Raw genomic sequence first — 12084 nt, 5'->3', positions numbered from 1 at the left:
TGTACTAAATTTGAAAAATGGCTGAAGTATATTATAGGGCTGAACTGTGTGTAGGTATTAATACTAGCATTGCATGTTATGCACATAAAATTCTTATCGTTAGTCAGCTATATTAAAATATGGATTTTTCTTACTTTCAATTCTGTACCTACATTATACAGTAGGGGTTAGAGTTTCACAAAAATATTTTTACTCTGTTACTCTTATAGGAAAAAAAATCTTAAGCTTTGCAATTTTAATCATTATTCCTTTTATAGATTCTTATGTTTAACAATCAGTTTAAAGTTTACCTCCACTGCTTTTCCGTGAGGGCTGCATGCATTCTCCGAGACAATCATAATCATTTTCATCCTTGTCGTTTAAATTACTCGAAGACAGGTTTGTGGGAAACTCTTGTTTTATTAATACCCCAATATTTATTACAACTAAATCACATCGCTAGGACAGCATGCTATATGCATGCAGGGGTCGAATTACTTTGTTCGGGGGGCACAGCAATGTTTGCCTTTTATCCCCTCAAATATAGGAGGGCACTAAGGCATTTTCCCGTAGGTTCGGAGGGCACCAAGGCAATCAAGAATTACTGGCCAGGGCACTGAGGCAAAAAGGTATATAGCTGGACGCATTAAATATTTAGCATTCTGACATTTTCAAGGGCAATAAATGCATTAGCACCCTGTGAAATAGTGTTAGACTAGCTATTGGAAAAAAAGATGCTGTTGCTTTCATTCACCTACTCAGTAATGACAAAATGTTTTATGGAAAAGAACAGAACCAGCTATTGTCAGTGATAAAAACTTTAATTTAATGAACATTTTTTTTACTGAGACATTGAACACTAACGTGACTAACAGAACTTCAAAATAATGCATGAGTGACCATATTCAAGCCAACTAACTAACACTCGCCAACTGTCCCGAGCCACTCAAACACTGTCCCGAGACACTCGCTAACTGTCCTGCCCAGTGTTGCGAGCCACTACGAACTGTCCCGCCCAGTGCCGCGAGCCACTACGAACTGTCCCGCAACACTTCCGTGAGCCACTACGAACTGTCCCATGACAGCAGCTGCAGGACAGTACAGTTTATGCTCTAACTCCTTCTCCGTTTTCACTAAAATTCAATGCACATCTGGTATCAATTATTTCAATCTTTTATGAATTATTACAGTCTATTATAAATTATTGCAACGTCAAGTAATGACAGATAATTTCCATAACAATAGATGCAGTATGATTGGGAAAGACATGCATAACCAGCGAAATTACCTAAAAAATGTGGTTATTTTCTGGGTCTTAGAAGCAGTGGCCGTCATCTCAGCCTGCTTTCTTTTTTTTCACCCGATCTTTCGTAGGCATTTTAATTGGAACTTTGTGGCCTTATAACAGGTCCTTAACATGTATTTGTCGATGTAAATCGATGATTGTTCACGTGCCAAAAATACCCCCAATACAGCCTCACTTTCAAAAGAACTTCTAAACCTTCTCACCCTCCCTATTCTATGAACATGTTGCTATTAGTTTCGGAGGGAGGTAAGCATCGGCTAGAATAGCCGGTCTGAATAATTTAACCATGGAGGCGTGGCTAAAGTAAAATTATGGGATGCGCTTATCAACCCAGATATCATGGACATGGCGACAGAGAAGTAAATAACGGAAGAACTTGTTCTTGATTTCTTAAGTTTATTGACTTTATTATGATCTAAACATACACAATAGGGCACAAAGGCAACTGAGGAAGAGGGCACTGCAAGTATCTGCCGGCAAGAACTTGTAAATATTCAGGGCAGCACGGCAAATTGCTAAGGCACGGCGGCTTTTGCCGTCGATGCTGTCGATAAATTCGATCTCTGTGCATGCTGTATTAGTATATTCAACAAAATGCTTTTTAATTTGTCATGCCATTCGGGTCTTTTTGTTGTATATGTTATGACCATATTACATTTTTTTTTTTAAAACTTAGTTTTATTATTTTCTCAGTTCAACAGTTTTCAAGGCAGCATTTGTACAGTATTGTGTTTCAGCAGCAGGCTAATTGCATAACCAAATGACAAAGCGTTTCAAGTCCCACCCCAAAATACCAAAGAAGTACCCCAGCTGGTTTGGTACTGGTACTCGACCGGATGTCAATGGAAAAACAAAAGTACCGAAAGCACCCTACCAAAAGTACCATACTTGGTGCAGTGGAAAAGTGCCCATTCATAGCAAAGTTTGCTTTTCTATGTTGAAAGGAGAGTGGAGGTGGGGCTTTCAGTGACATCACCACCCTCGAGTAGGTGTCCATTTGTCCACAACCTTCCCTTCCGAGTGGACAAAGAATATGGCATGCATCATGGCTGTAGCACAAGCCTGCAGAGAGAATGTTTAACATCTCAGCCCTTCATCTGAACAGGTCATTGCATTTCATAAAGTCCTGGGAAGAAGCTGCTGTTACTTACATGGTAAGGAATGAGACAGAGCATGGCTCCAATTGGGAATTTCTTGTAATCCAGGTTACCAGAGATTGGTTCAACCCGTCCATGTTCCTGAGTCATAGACAGCAGTCTAGAGAAATGAAGGTCACAATGTGAAATGCCTTTAAATTGAATTTTGACATGACTGCCAATACGCAAAACCAAAAGTGCGGTAGATAAGTTGCGTTGACCTCAGGTTGGGGTGGCCTTCGATGATGGCATAGCCTGTGGGGAGGCAGCCTCCTCCGTCATGACTAAGCCCAGCCCAGCCGCAATCCACTAGCAGCTGGTTCCTGCTTGGGTAATGTCCTATGACCCGGGTGAGGACTCGCACTGCCACCTGCTCCAGCTTACAAGAGCCAATCTTCATTTGCTGGGCATCTAATAATAATAATAATAATAATACATTTTATTTATAAAGCGCTTTTCAAGACACTCAAAGACGCTTCACAACACAATAGAATAAAATAGCACACAATTTATAACATAAAATCAAACATTAAAAGCAATTTTAAACAGGTGAGTTTTGAGTTCTTTCTTAAAAGTAGGGAGATCAGAGCAGTCGCGGAGGAATTTGGGCAGTGAGTTCCAAAGGGTGGGGGCAGCGATGGAGAAGGCTCTGTCCCCCCAGGTTCGGAGCTTGGTCCTACAGGGCAGGGACAGGAGGTTCGAGCTGGATGAGCGTAGGGAGCGAGATGGAGTGTGGTGATGGAGCAGGTCTGTGAGGTAAGAAGGGGCCAGGTTGTGGAGTGCTTTGAATGTGATGAAAAGGATTTTGAAGTGGATGCGCTGAGGGACGGGGAGCCAGTGAAGCTTTTGGAGGACAGGGGTGATGTGTTCACGTGAGCGGGTTTGGGTAAGGAGCCGGGCAGCGGAATTCTGAATATACTGTAGTCTGTTGAGAGTTTTGGATGGTGAACCGTAGAGGATGCTATTGCAGTAATCGATTCTGGATGTGATGAATGTGTGGATGAGAGTTTCAGCGGCAGAGAAGGTGAGTGATGGGCGGAGACGGGCTATGTTTTTAAGGTGAAAGAATGTAGTCCGGGTTATGTGCTTGACGTGGGGTTCAAATGAAAGAGTGGGATCTAGGAGTACACCGAGGTTACGGATGAGTGGGGATAGAGAGAGTATGGTGTTATCAAAGTGCACAGTGAAATGTAGTGAGGATTTGGTGGTGATGTGTGGACCGATGATGATGAAGTCTGTTTTATCGCTGTTTAGTTTGAGGAAATTATGATTCATCCAGTTTTTAATGTCTGTTAGACAGTGGGAGAGAGTGGAGTGGATGCTGGGGTTGATGAATGTTGTGGAGATGTAAAGTTGGATGTCGTCAGCGTAGCAATGAAAGCGGAGACCGTGACGACGAATGATATTGCCGAGGGGGAGGATGTAGAGAATGAAAAGGAGAGGACCAAGCACCGAACCCTGGGGAACCGCCTGCTGCACTTTTCTGTGGTCAAGCTCTATGCGAGTTCAACTTGCAACAGTCCATTCATTACTTTTACAGCATTGTGGGATGAAGCTGCAGCTCCAGTACTATTTTGGGAGTTAAGGCTCACCATAAAAAATATAGTTCCCAGGATGCACCTCACTGAGCTGAGCCATGTCCTGCACTGGGTGGCTGCAGGAGGGAGTGGAGCCAATGCTGGACTTGGGACCATCCATTCCAGCTGCCTTCATTCTGTCCAGAGCACATGCATGGTGTGTCAAAATGTCAAATATAAAATAATATGTCAAAATGTCAAATATTAGCTTCCTAATAATGATTTTCTGTATTCTTAAAAAAAATTCTTTTTTAGTATCCACAATATGTTGCATTCTATTTCAACTCATAGTTGGAAATTCAGAGTTCCTAATCTGAAATTTCAACTGGAACGCCCACTGAAATCGGCATCCTGACTCCTAAAGGCGGAAGAATCTACACAACCCTGACCTCAGAATTATAGAAGGCTGTGCCCTTATCAGCAAAAGTGAAAGTTGTAGTTGTATACTGTTTATTAGCACTAACATCTTATTTGTGGCTCATTAAGTAGGTCATACACACAATGTTTTTATGCGCAAAATTCCATGTAATGTGTAATCACCTGATATTGCTAACACTGGCTAACAATTAACCAGATTAGGGCTAGGGCCTGTTTCATAAAGCAGGATTTCTTGCTTAGCCTGACAACTTTTCAAATTTAAATAAGTCTGAGCTAAATGTAAATAAATGAAGATAAAGGCCATTTAAACTGAGGTCAATTAAATCTGACTAGTTATCCGGCTAAGCAAGAAATATTGCTTTTTGAAACTGGTCCCTGATATTGCTAAATGGCTTTCCGGCATACTGTACTGGAGCGCTGTTAACTCGTGTATGACGACATTGCCAGTTCCGAGTTCCAACCTCAGAGGTAAATGGAACACGGCATGTTTTCGATCAATATGTAAGCACTCGGTTAACTGTCTTACCAGAGACTGGAACTGTGTGCTATTAATTTTAAAATGGATGTTAAAATTGAGGGGAGTGAACAGAGTATAGAAAGCACTTTACTTCTCCATGAAGTGCAGAATAAATGTGGTAGTTTTCTGGGCAATGGCTTTGATGTGCTCCTCCCCTGAACAGCTGTAGGTGTTTCCACAGTGCACATAAATTCCAGTCAGCTCTACTCCTTCACTTTGGAAGATGTCCTGGGCCAAGAGCAGAGCTGCCGGTTCTGAGTGTGGAACTCCAGCTGTCAATGGTTAGAGGGGTATTTTCAAACACCACATTCATTTTTGATATAATGGACATTTGCCCACCACAAGATCGAGAAGCCATCAGGTGAATTATGTTTAAAATGCTAATTTATAATTTTAATTTGTGAAACTCATAAGCAACTTCGAGACACCTGATCCTCAACAAATCTATGCACTGTGATCACTACAGTACTGCTTTTTTGCACCTAAATATTAACATCTACCACAGTAGTACTTGCTGACAGGCTGATCCTTACCCCTCCCATTGTCACAATCCAGTTTCAGCCAAACCCTCCATACTTTACCCCCCTTGAGTGGGCGTGTTCGCAGTTGCTGCAAAGCTACACGGCTGTCTATGAGAACATGGAAAAGCACCAGCTCCTCTGAAAGCTGAGCACAGCGCTCCACCTTGTCGAGGGGAATTGGGTATGCATAGAGGATGTCGTCAAAGCCATGCTCTGCATAAAAGGCAGCTTCAGCCAAAGTAGATACCGCGATGCAACGACGCGAACCTCCAGTCATGATCTCACCACACTCACTGGGAAGGGCAATGCAAACAAACAATTCGAATAACGTTTAACAGCTTCAGGGTGCTGTTAGACTAAAGTACGACAAGTATCAACTTTACGATTAAAATGAAAAGATTTCAAATTAAGACATAAGACTTAAAAATGCGCATTTCGTTTCTTACACAGTTTTATGAGTTTTCATGTGAGGTCGGAGTTGAACTCCCATCTGCTGAAAACGCTCCAGCATCGCCTGGGCATTTTGCTTCACCTTCTGGAGGTCAACGATGAAAACTGGCGTGCAGAGATCGCTAACTAATGTGTCCTCCATGATATCACTGAAAGGAAAGACATTCAACCAGGGCTCAAGGGTTGCTCTTAAGACACTTCGTACCACCGAAGTTATATAACGTAGCAACCATCATCGGAGGTCAGAACTGGGAATGACGTAACACACGCGTCCCAGTACAATACAAGTCAAGGGTTATCAATCTGCCGATTAAATCGGGTAGGGGCGGGACAAGATGGCGGCGTAAATGGTCGTATATTAACAGCTCTCGGCATTTGCTTCTGGTTATATACATACACGCAGTTTTAGTTATTCTGGCCAACAAGGTGACGCCGTAGTGTATATGCTGTGCTTGTACTGAGTCAGTAAATGCCGAAATATGTACAAAAAAGACCGAGCGAGGATAACAAAACCGGAAAACAGTGACAATGAATGGGGGGTGGTAAACTCACGAAATAAATGAAGAATTCCCTGCACTCCCTATAACACCAAGTAAAGCCCCTCTTGCCAAGAAGTCTGCTTTATCAAGTACACGTGCTGGTAAGATTATTAAATCTGACAAGACTGTAGCTACTCTCGCTGATTTAAGATTAGAAGTGACGCAGAGTATGGTAAAGACGACCTGTACTGAAATTAAGGACTTGAACGACAACATGCATTGAGTGCGTTCGACTGTAGGTCTACTGTGGGTCTGTCTGTAGTTGATGTGACGTGGAGCGAGATCTGCCGGCGGCTCTAGGGGTGGAGTATAAACTGACTATACAGCCAAGTCATACAACTTCTACTCCTTAATCTCCAAGATCTGACTGCAATGGCAGCACTGCCAGAAGGGTGTAGATAAATCTATACAAATATCACCTGCATGCACATTACTTCTTTTACAATAACCAACTCCTGATCCAAACTGTTAGCAGTGGGGAAAAATAAACTATAGTGTATAGTGGCCCTGTGTAAAAAGATAGCTGCCAGGAAAAAAGATCAAATACATGTATTTCAAGGATTCAAAGTATTTATTGTCATGTACAGAATACAGTGCAATTCTTACTTGAATGCCTTCTTCAGTGGACGATTAAACAAATAAAGCAGCGCAACATTACAGTAACTAACAATAAATAAACCACTAACTTAGATTAATTAGAGCATTTATGTCATTAAAAAAAAATTATTTTACCAGGTAAATTAACTGAAAACGAATTCTCACTGCTTTGCGTGATATTCGGGAGAAATAGCAGATAACGCATCGGAACTTCCTAGGATACAAACGTCATGCGTGTAACTAAACTCTTCAGCCAATAAGGGCAAAGTTGTGGTGTCACGGAGGTGGCTCCAGTTTGTGCAGCCAGCTAAGAGATGTGTCATGGAATGAGCATTGCTATTCTGCCTCTGAATGGCAAAAGGATCATCCATATACAGCCTCAGGTCCCAGGGCTGGACTGGGACAAAAAAAGGGCCCTGGCATTTTTGCTCAGACCGGCCCACCACAATCGGTCGGACACAACCAACAAGTACACCATCCTTGCGGTCATTTCTTTGGCCCGCAACTTCTCCGCACCCCCCTTGCCCTTGCGCTTTTGCTTCTCCATCCTAAATCCACTGATTTCTGGCTCTGAGCCACTGACTGCATCTGACACAAGAAACAGAGGGGGAGGGGTGGAGCCTGTTAAGAGATGATTAGGCCAGCCCAGTGTCAGTATGGAAAATGAACCAATGGGCCGCTGTCCCTGCTTTATGGGCCGGTCGTTGGCCAATTAAAAAAAAAAAATCATATTATATCGACCAGCCCCCAAGTGCGTCGGCCCATTGGGCATTTGCCCGGTATGCCAGATTACCAGTCCAGCCCTGTCAGGTCCCAAGTGGGAAAAAGAGTTGGACCTCCTTCAAGATGAGTTGGTAAGCATTGTTTCCATCCAGTGATGCATGACATGCAGAGGATTCAGGGTGTCTTTTATACTCTCCCCCTTCAGAACAATAAAAATCACGAGCCACATTGATTGTCATTTTTGTATTGACTTCATCACAGGAATTGCTTTTTATTTTTAGATCAAGTACGTGTTGGACAAAAAACAGCCATCAGGAGAACTGATCATGAAGGATGGCCAAACTTGCTTTACAGGAGAAGATTTTTGGAGCCTGGGTTTAAATCAGTGTGTGGAGTTAAATGTCAGTGTGTTTAAATACATCTCGTCTTTTTATTGCACTACAAAGAGAATCCTAAGTGATGGTGTTACACAAAACGTATTTAACTGTGTAATCAATTGCTTTTTGCAATTACTTTCAGATTGAAAATGCCTGTCTCAGGATAGTGAAAGAGGCCTCACAGAGACATGTAATTGATTATCCTTTGTCTAATTATGGTATCTGCTAGACTAGATATCCTTTTTCATGTACGTGTATCATCATGTGTGTATTTCTAATGTTCATACCATTAGGGAAAAGACGTTCACATTGTGGACCTATACGTCGTTCCCACATGGAAAGACGAAAGCGTGGACCCAGTGCGTTATTTGCCCGTGAGTACTTTGTATGAGCATATGGGCACTACACACATACTGCATTAGGAAGAGATGTGCTGGTGGTGTATCTGTGTATAGCAATGTATATAATTTTTCCCAACAATACCAGGAAAACTTGGGCTCAAAAGATGCCATTCTGCTTCCTGCTTGGAGTAGGCAACAGGATGAACCAGACCACTATCTCCTCTGTGTTGAGTGTCATTTTTAAACAGTTCAAGATTTTTATGTAAATTTAAAAATGAAGGAGATGGCATGCTCTGTGTTCATATATTTCAATATATCTTGCAGGTTATATTGGTAGCACAGAGGGAGATACTTTTTCTTGATTCTCTTCACCCTACTGGCTTTGGAGATGAGGTGTACAGAACCATATTTAGGTCCTGATTAAAGAAAATTATTCATTGGCCTTGTTTCATGGCTGAACTTGTTCTCTGGCTACAGGTTCCGCGAGTAGCCTTGTTCTCTGGCTACAGGTTCCACGAGTAGCCTTGTTCTCTGGCTAAAGGTTCCGCGAGTAGCCTTGTTCTGTGGCTACAATACTAATCATACAGATGAAATTGTGATTTTGTACTTTGTGCTTTCTTTGGATTGCCAGGAAAATTGCAAGCCTCATTGATCCTGGACCCTGGGCTGAAAAAACAGGAAGAGACCTTGAAGTAAGCGTGAAATTATGGACCATATAATAGTAGTTGAGCAACCGCATTACTTTATCCCACTTGGCATTGCTAATAATTATGTATACATCTATGTTCCTAATTCTTTTGCTTGAAAATGTGATGCATTTTTATTTCTCTAGAATTTCCCACAACAGACTTCAGGGAATTCCTGTGGTGTCTTTATGCTGATGGTAAACATGTTTAATTCCTCAGAACGTTTACATGTTGAAAGTCACAGTGTGTTACAGTTTTCCCTGTACTTCACAGTATGCCCTCTGCCTCTGCACCTCAGCCCCATTTGCATTCACAGTTAAGTCTTTGCCTCTGTTGTGAAGATATACTGTCAAGAATTTGTTACATTGCCTAACATGTTGTATTATGTGGTTTAGAGTGATGTACCATTAATTCGCTAGTGGTGGTGCATTCAACTGATGGAGAGGTTCCACATAGAAGGCTATGAATGACACCATAAATATGTCAGTATCTTGGCCGTGTGACGTCGCTGTAGCCTAAGTGATGTAATGATATTATTCAAAAGCATGGACAGAGGTTTGCTCATTGGACAGAGGAGGCTTTGCTTGTACTCCAGGGAACCCTTAAGCCTCTCTTTACGGTATGCAGATCCACACCAGCTGCTACACAAGCTGACACTGAGGGGGTTGAAGAGAATAGTAATGTGGTGAGTAATTTTGGGGTTTATGTATTTATTTATAGTTTCGTTCAATTTTTTTCCTGAAATAGTTAATCTGAAATGTTTGTGTTGTTCTGGCTACCTGTATGAATAATACATTCATACATACATTCATGAACAAACATTCTGACTCATTCTAACTGTGGTCATTACTTTTGACCTTGTACAGGAGCCACACATCATGAGGGACCTCTGTATGGCTTTGTGCTGGGTGCACAACAATGGTGACCTGTTCCTTGGGGAAGTGGCAGCGCCTAAAGTACTCCAGCTGAGCACTGAAGAACAGGAGAAGACCCTCTGCAAGCTCCTGGAGGGAGAATGTAATGACTTTTGAGAATGTAATGAGAATGTAATGAGAATGTAATGTTTTCAGCATCGGGAGGACATGGAGACTTTCGTCAGCAGTTGCAGAGATGAACAAGGCCTTAAAGTTAACGCAATTTTTAAAAATCCCTGATTGAACTGAATTTTCTGTTCTTATTGTTATTATTTTTTATGTATTCTTTATGTGCACAAGTACTTGTGGGGCGTATTTGGAAATGTATGCACCTGTTGTTCAGGAAACAGAGCATGTGGAAGTAAAATTGGACATTGGTAGGCCCGGGAGGGGAGGCATATTGGGTCTGTTATGTCTTAGGCCTTAGGCAAGAAGAGATTGTTTTGAATACTGTGTGACTTTGCTTCATGATGGCTGCCTGCGGTTAGTTCTGCAGACCCTGAAGAAAGCTTGGACCTTGGAGAGGCAGACAGCGGAGCGAAATGGGGGAGAAACCACCTACAGGAAGAGATTCGAAGCTGCCCCAACTGGTGCACAAAGAGTTATACCTTTATAAAATAGTTGCAGTAGACAATATTTAATGTGTTACGCGGTAGTGCAAATGTATAAGTAGTTGTTACATTAACCGAACTAATCATATGTTAAGCATGTATTTGCAGTGATTCAATGACAATATATCAATGTATTAATCATTAATCATTAATCAATGGAACACCCAAACATTAACAGTGATTCACTGTCATATAATCAATATCTATATACATATCTTAAGTACAGTCTAGAAGCTGAGACATATTCCGGTAAATTGAGCAAAACGGGTGGACTTTACCTTGCTACCAAGGTGAACCAATAGAGCAGGAGAATTGTGTTTGTTATATGTTTGAGCTTGGTTTGTTAGTGTTTTGTGACCAATCAGGACTTATTAGGAATTGGGAGTTATGGTTTATCAACAGGTTGCTCTATGTGCTCGGTGTGACTTGGTACAGAGTGCCGAGTGTGATAGGAGCGCTTTGCTGGAATTGCTGGAATAAAAGAGATTTTCTTTACTCACCAAACTGAGAGGTCCAGACTTTTATTCTAAGTGACTGTCTGTGTTATCAGAGAGATTGATTTATAATTTTTCTACCACAAGCACAAGACGCATGAGAGTGCTGAGTGTCTGTTCCCCCAAAGCTTTGCGGTAAATAAAGTTTGTCAGACTCTTAAACAATTGACTCAGTGAAATTTCTACAACTAATATACCAACTCCACACATGGATCCAGGGTGGAGACTTGAACCCAAGTCCCAGAGGCGTGAGGCAGCGGTACTAACCACTGCAAGATAAATATATTGAATACCTTTGTAATAATCTCATCATAATTGGCAAGTTTCATATTCGTAAGTGTAGGTTTCTGGAAATTACTCCAAATTGTATTACTTTTGAAAATGAGTTAAAAATATTCTTGAAAGAAAATGAATAGTGATAGTGCCAAGAGATGGTGTGCGAAATCAAAAGTTTTTCCCCCAAACGAATAACCTCCTTGTCTTTGGACGTTTATACACGTATATTTTTTTATTTATGATTGCCACTTGGTTGCTATAAAACTGTATTATGTGTATAATGTTAAATTGCTAAATTGCTAACTTTTATTGAAATTACTAACAACAATACCAGTCCAATATGAAACCACGTGAGTTACAGATACATTATCTTGTAGAAAAAGATTATTTTATTGTTGTGACTTACTGAGAAACACGTTTCCCACATTTGTTCCACAGGGATCAAAAGTTGAAACCACAGTAACTAGACTAAACTTTTAGCATAGAAGAGTTCTCACACATGCGTTATCATAGATAGGGAGGCTGCCGTAAATAGGGCTTCCGGTCCAAAATATTGACGACGTACGCAGGCGCACATGTAAACTATGCATGAACCGGATCCGGAAGCAACGGATCTCGTAGGGTGTATGGATCACGTAGCGACAGGGTGTACGGTCCAAGAG

At 41.5% G+C, this 12084-nt stretch overlaps 1 protein-coding gene and 1 long non-coding RNA gene across 5 annotated transcripts; one reads left to right on the top strand and one right to left on the bottom strand.

Moving 5' to 3' along the window:
- Positions 1–781: 781 nt before the first annotated feature.
- Positions 782–6132, bottom strand: LOC111842649 (D-serine dehydratase). Its single transcript, XM_023809497.2, has 7 exons — positions 5861–6132; positions 5427–5707; positions 4985–5165; positions 4014–4135; positions 2643–2832; positions 2437–2542; positions 782–2347 (listed from the first exon to the last, which is right to left on the bottom strand). Exons 1-7 carry the CDS (start codon positions 6004–6006, stop codon positions 2258–2260), a joined length of 1116 nt encoding a protein of 371 aa, XP_023665265.1. The 5' UTR covers positions 6007–6132; the 3' UTR covers positions 782–2257.
- LOC140592611 (uncharacterized) lies at positions 5489–11156 on the top strand. 4 transcript variants are annotated; one of them, XR_011992963.1, is made up of 8 exons: positions 5489–5595; positions 8005–8124; positions 8243–8290; positions 8394–8474; positions 9073–9133; positions 9274–9324; positions 9755–9812; positions 9994–11156. It is a non-coding gene; the product is annotated as an uncharacterized lncRNA (long non-coding RNA). The 4 variants fall into 4 exon arrangements; XR_011992961.1 differs by lacking the exon at positions 5489–5595 and adding an exon at positions 6171–6504; XR_011992962.1 differs by lacking the exon at positions 5489–5595 and adding an exon at positions 6171–7854.
- Positions 11157–12084: the final 928 nt, after the last annotated feature.

The sequence above is a fragment of the Paramormyrops kingsleyae genome, chromosome 1 (genome assembly GCF_048594095.1).
Source record: "Paramormyrops kingsleyae isolate MSU_618 chromosome 1, PKINGS_0.4, whole genome shotgun sequence".
Classification (NCBI taxonomy): Eukaryota; Metazoa; Chordata; class Actinopteri; order Osteoglossiformes; family Mormyridae; genus Paramormyrops; species Paramormyrops kingsleyae.
Note: the sequence above shows the minus strand (reverse complement) of the source record. Positions and strands in the feature narration are given on the sequence as shown.

Bases quoted from the DNA above. Each gene is read 5' to 3' on its own strand.
- LOC111842649 (XM_023809497.2), bottom strand. From the start codon at position 6,006: ATGGAGGACACATTAGTTAGCGATCTCTGCACGCCAGTTTTCATCGTT. The intron at 5,166-5,426 runs GTAAGGATCAGC...AACCATTGACAG, and splicing joins GGATTGTGACAATGGGAGGG to CTGGAGTTCCACACTCAGAA. The intron at 4,136-4,984 runs GTAAAGTGCTTT...TGCTCTGGACAG, and splicing joins ATTCTGCACTTCATGGAGAA to AATGAAGGCAGCTGGAATGG.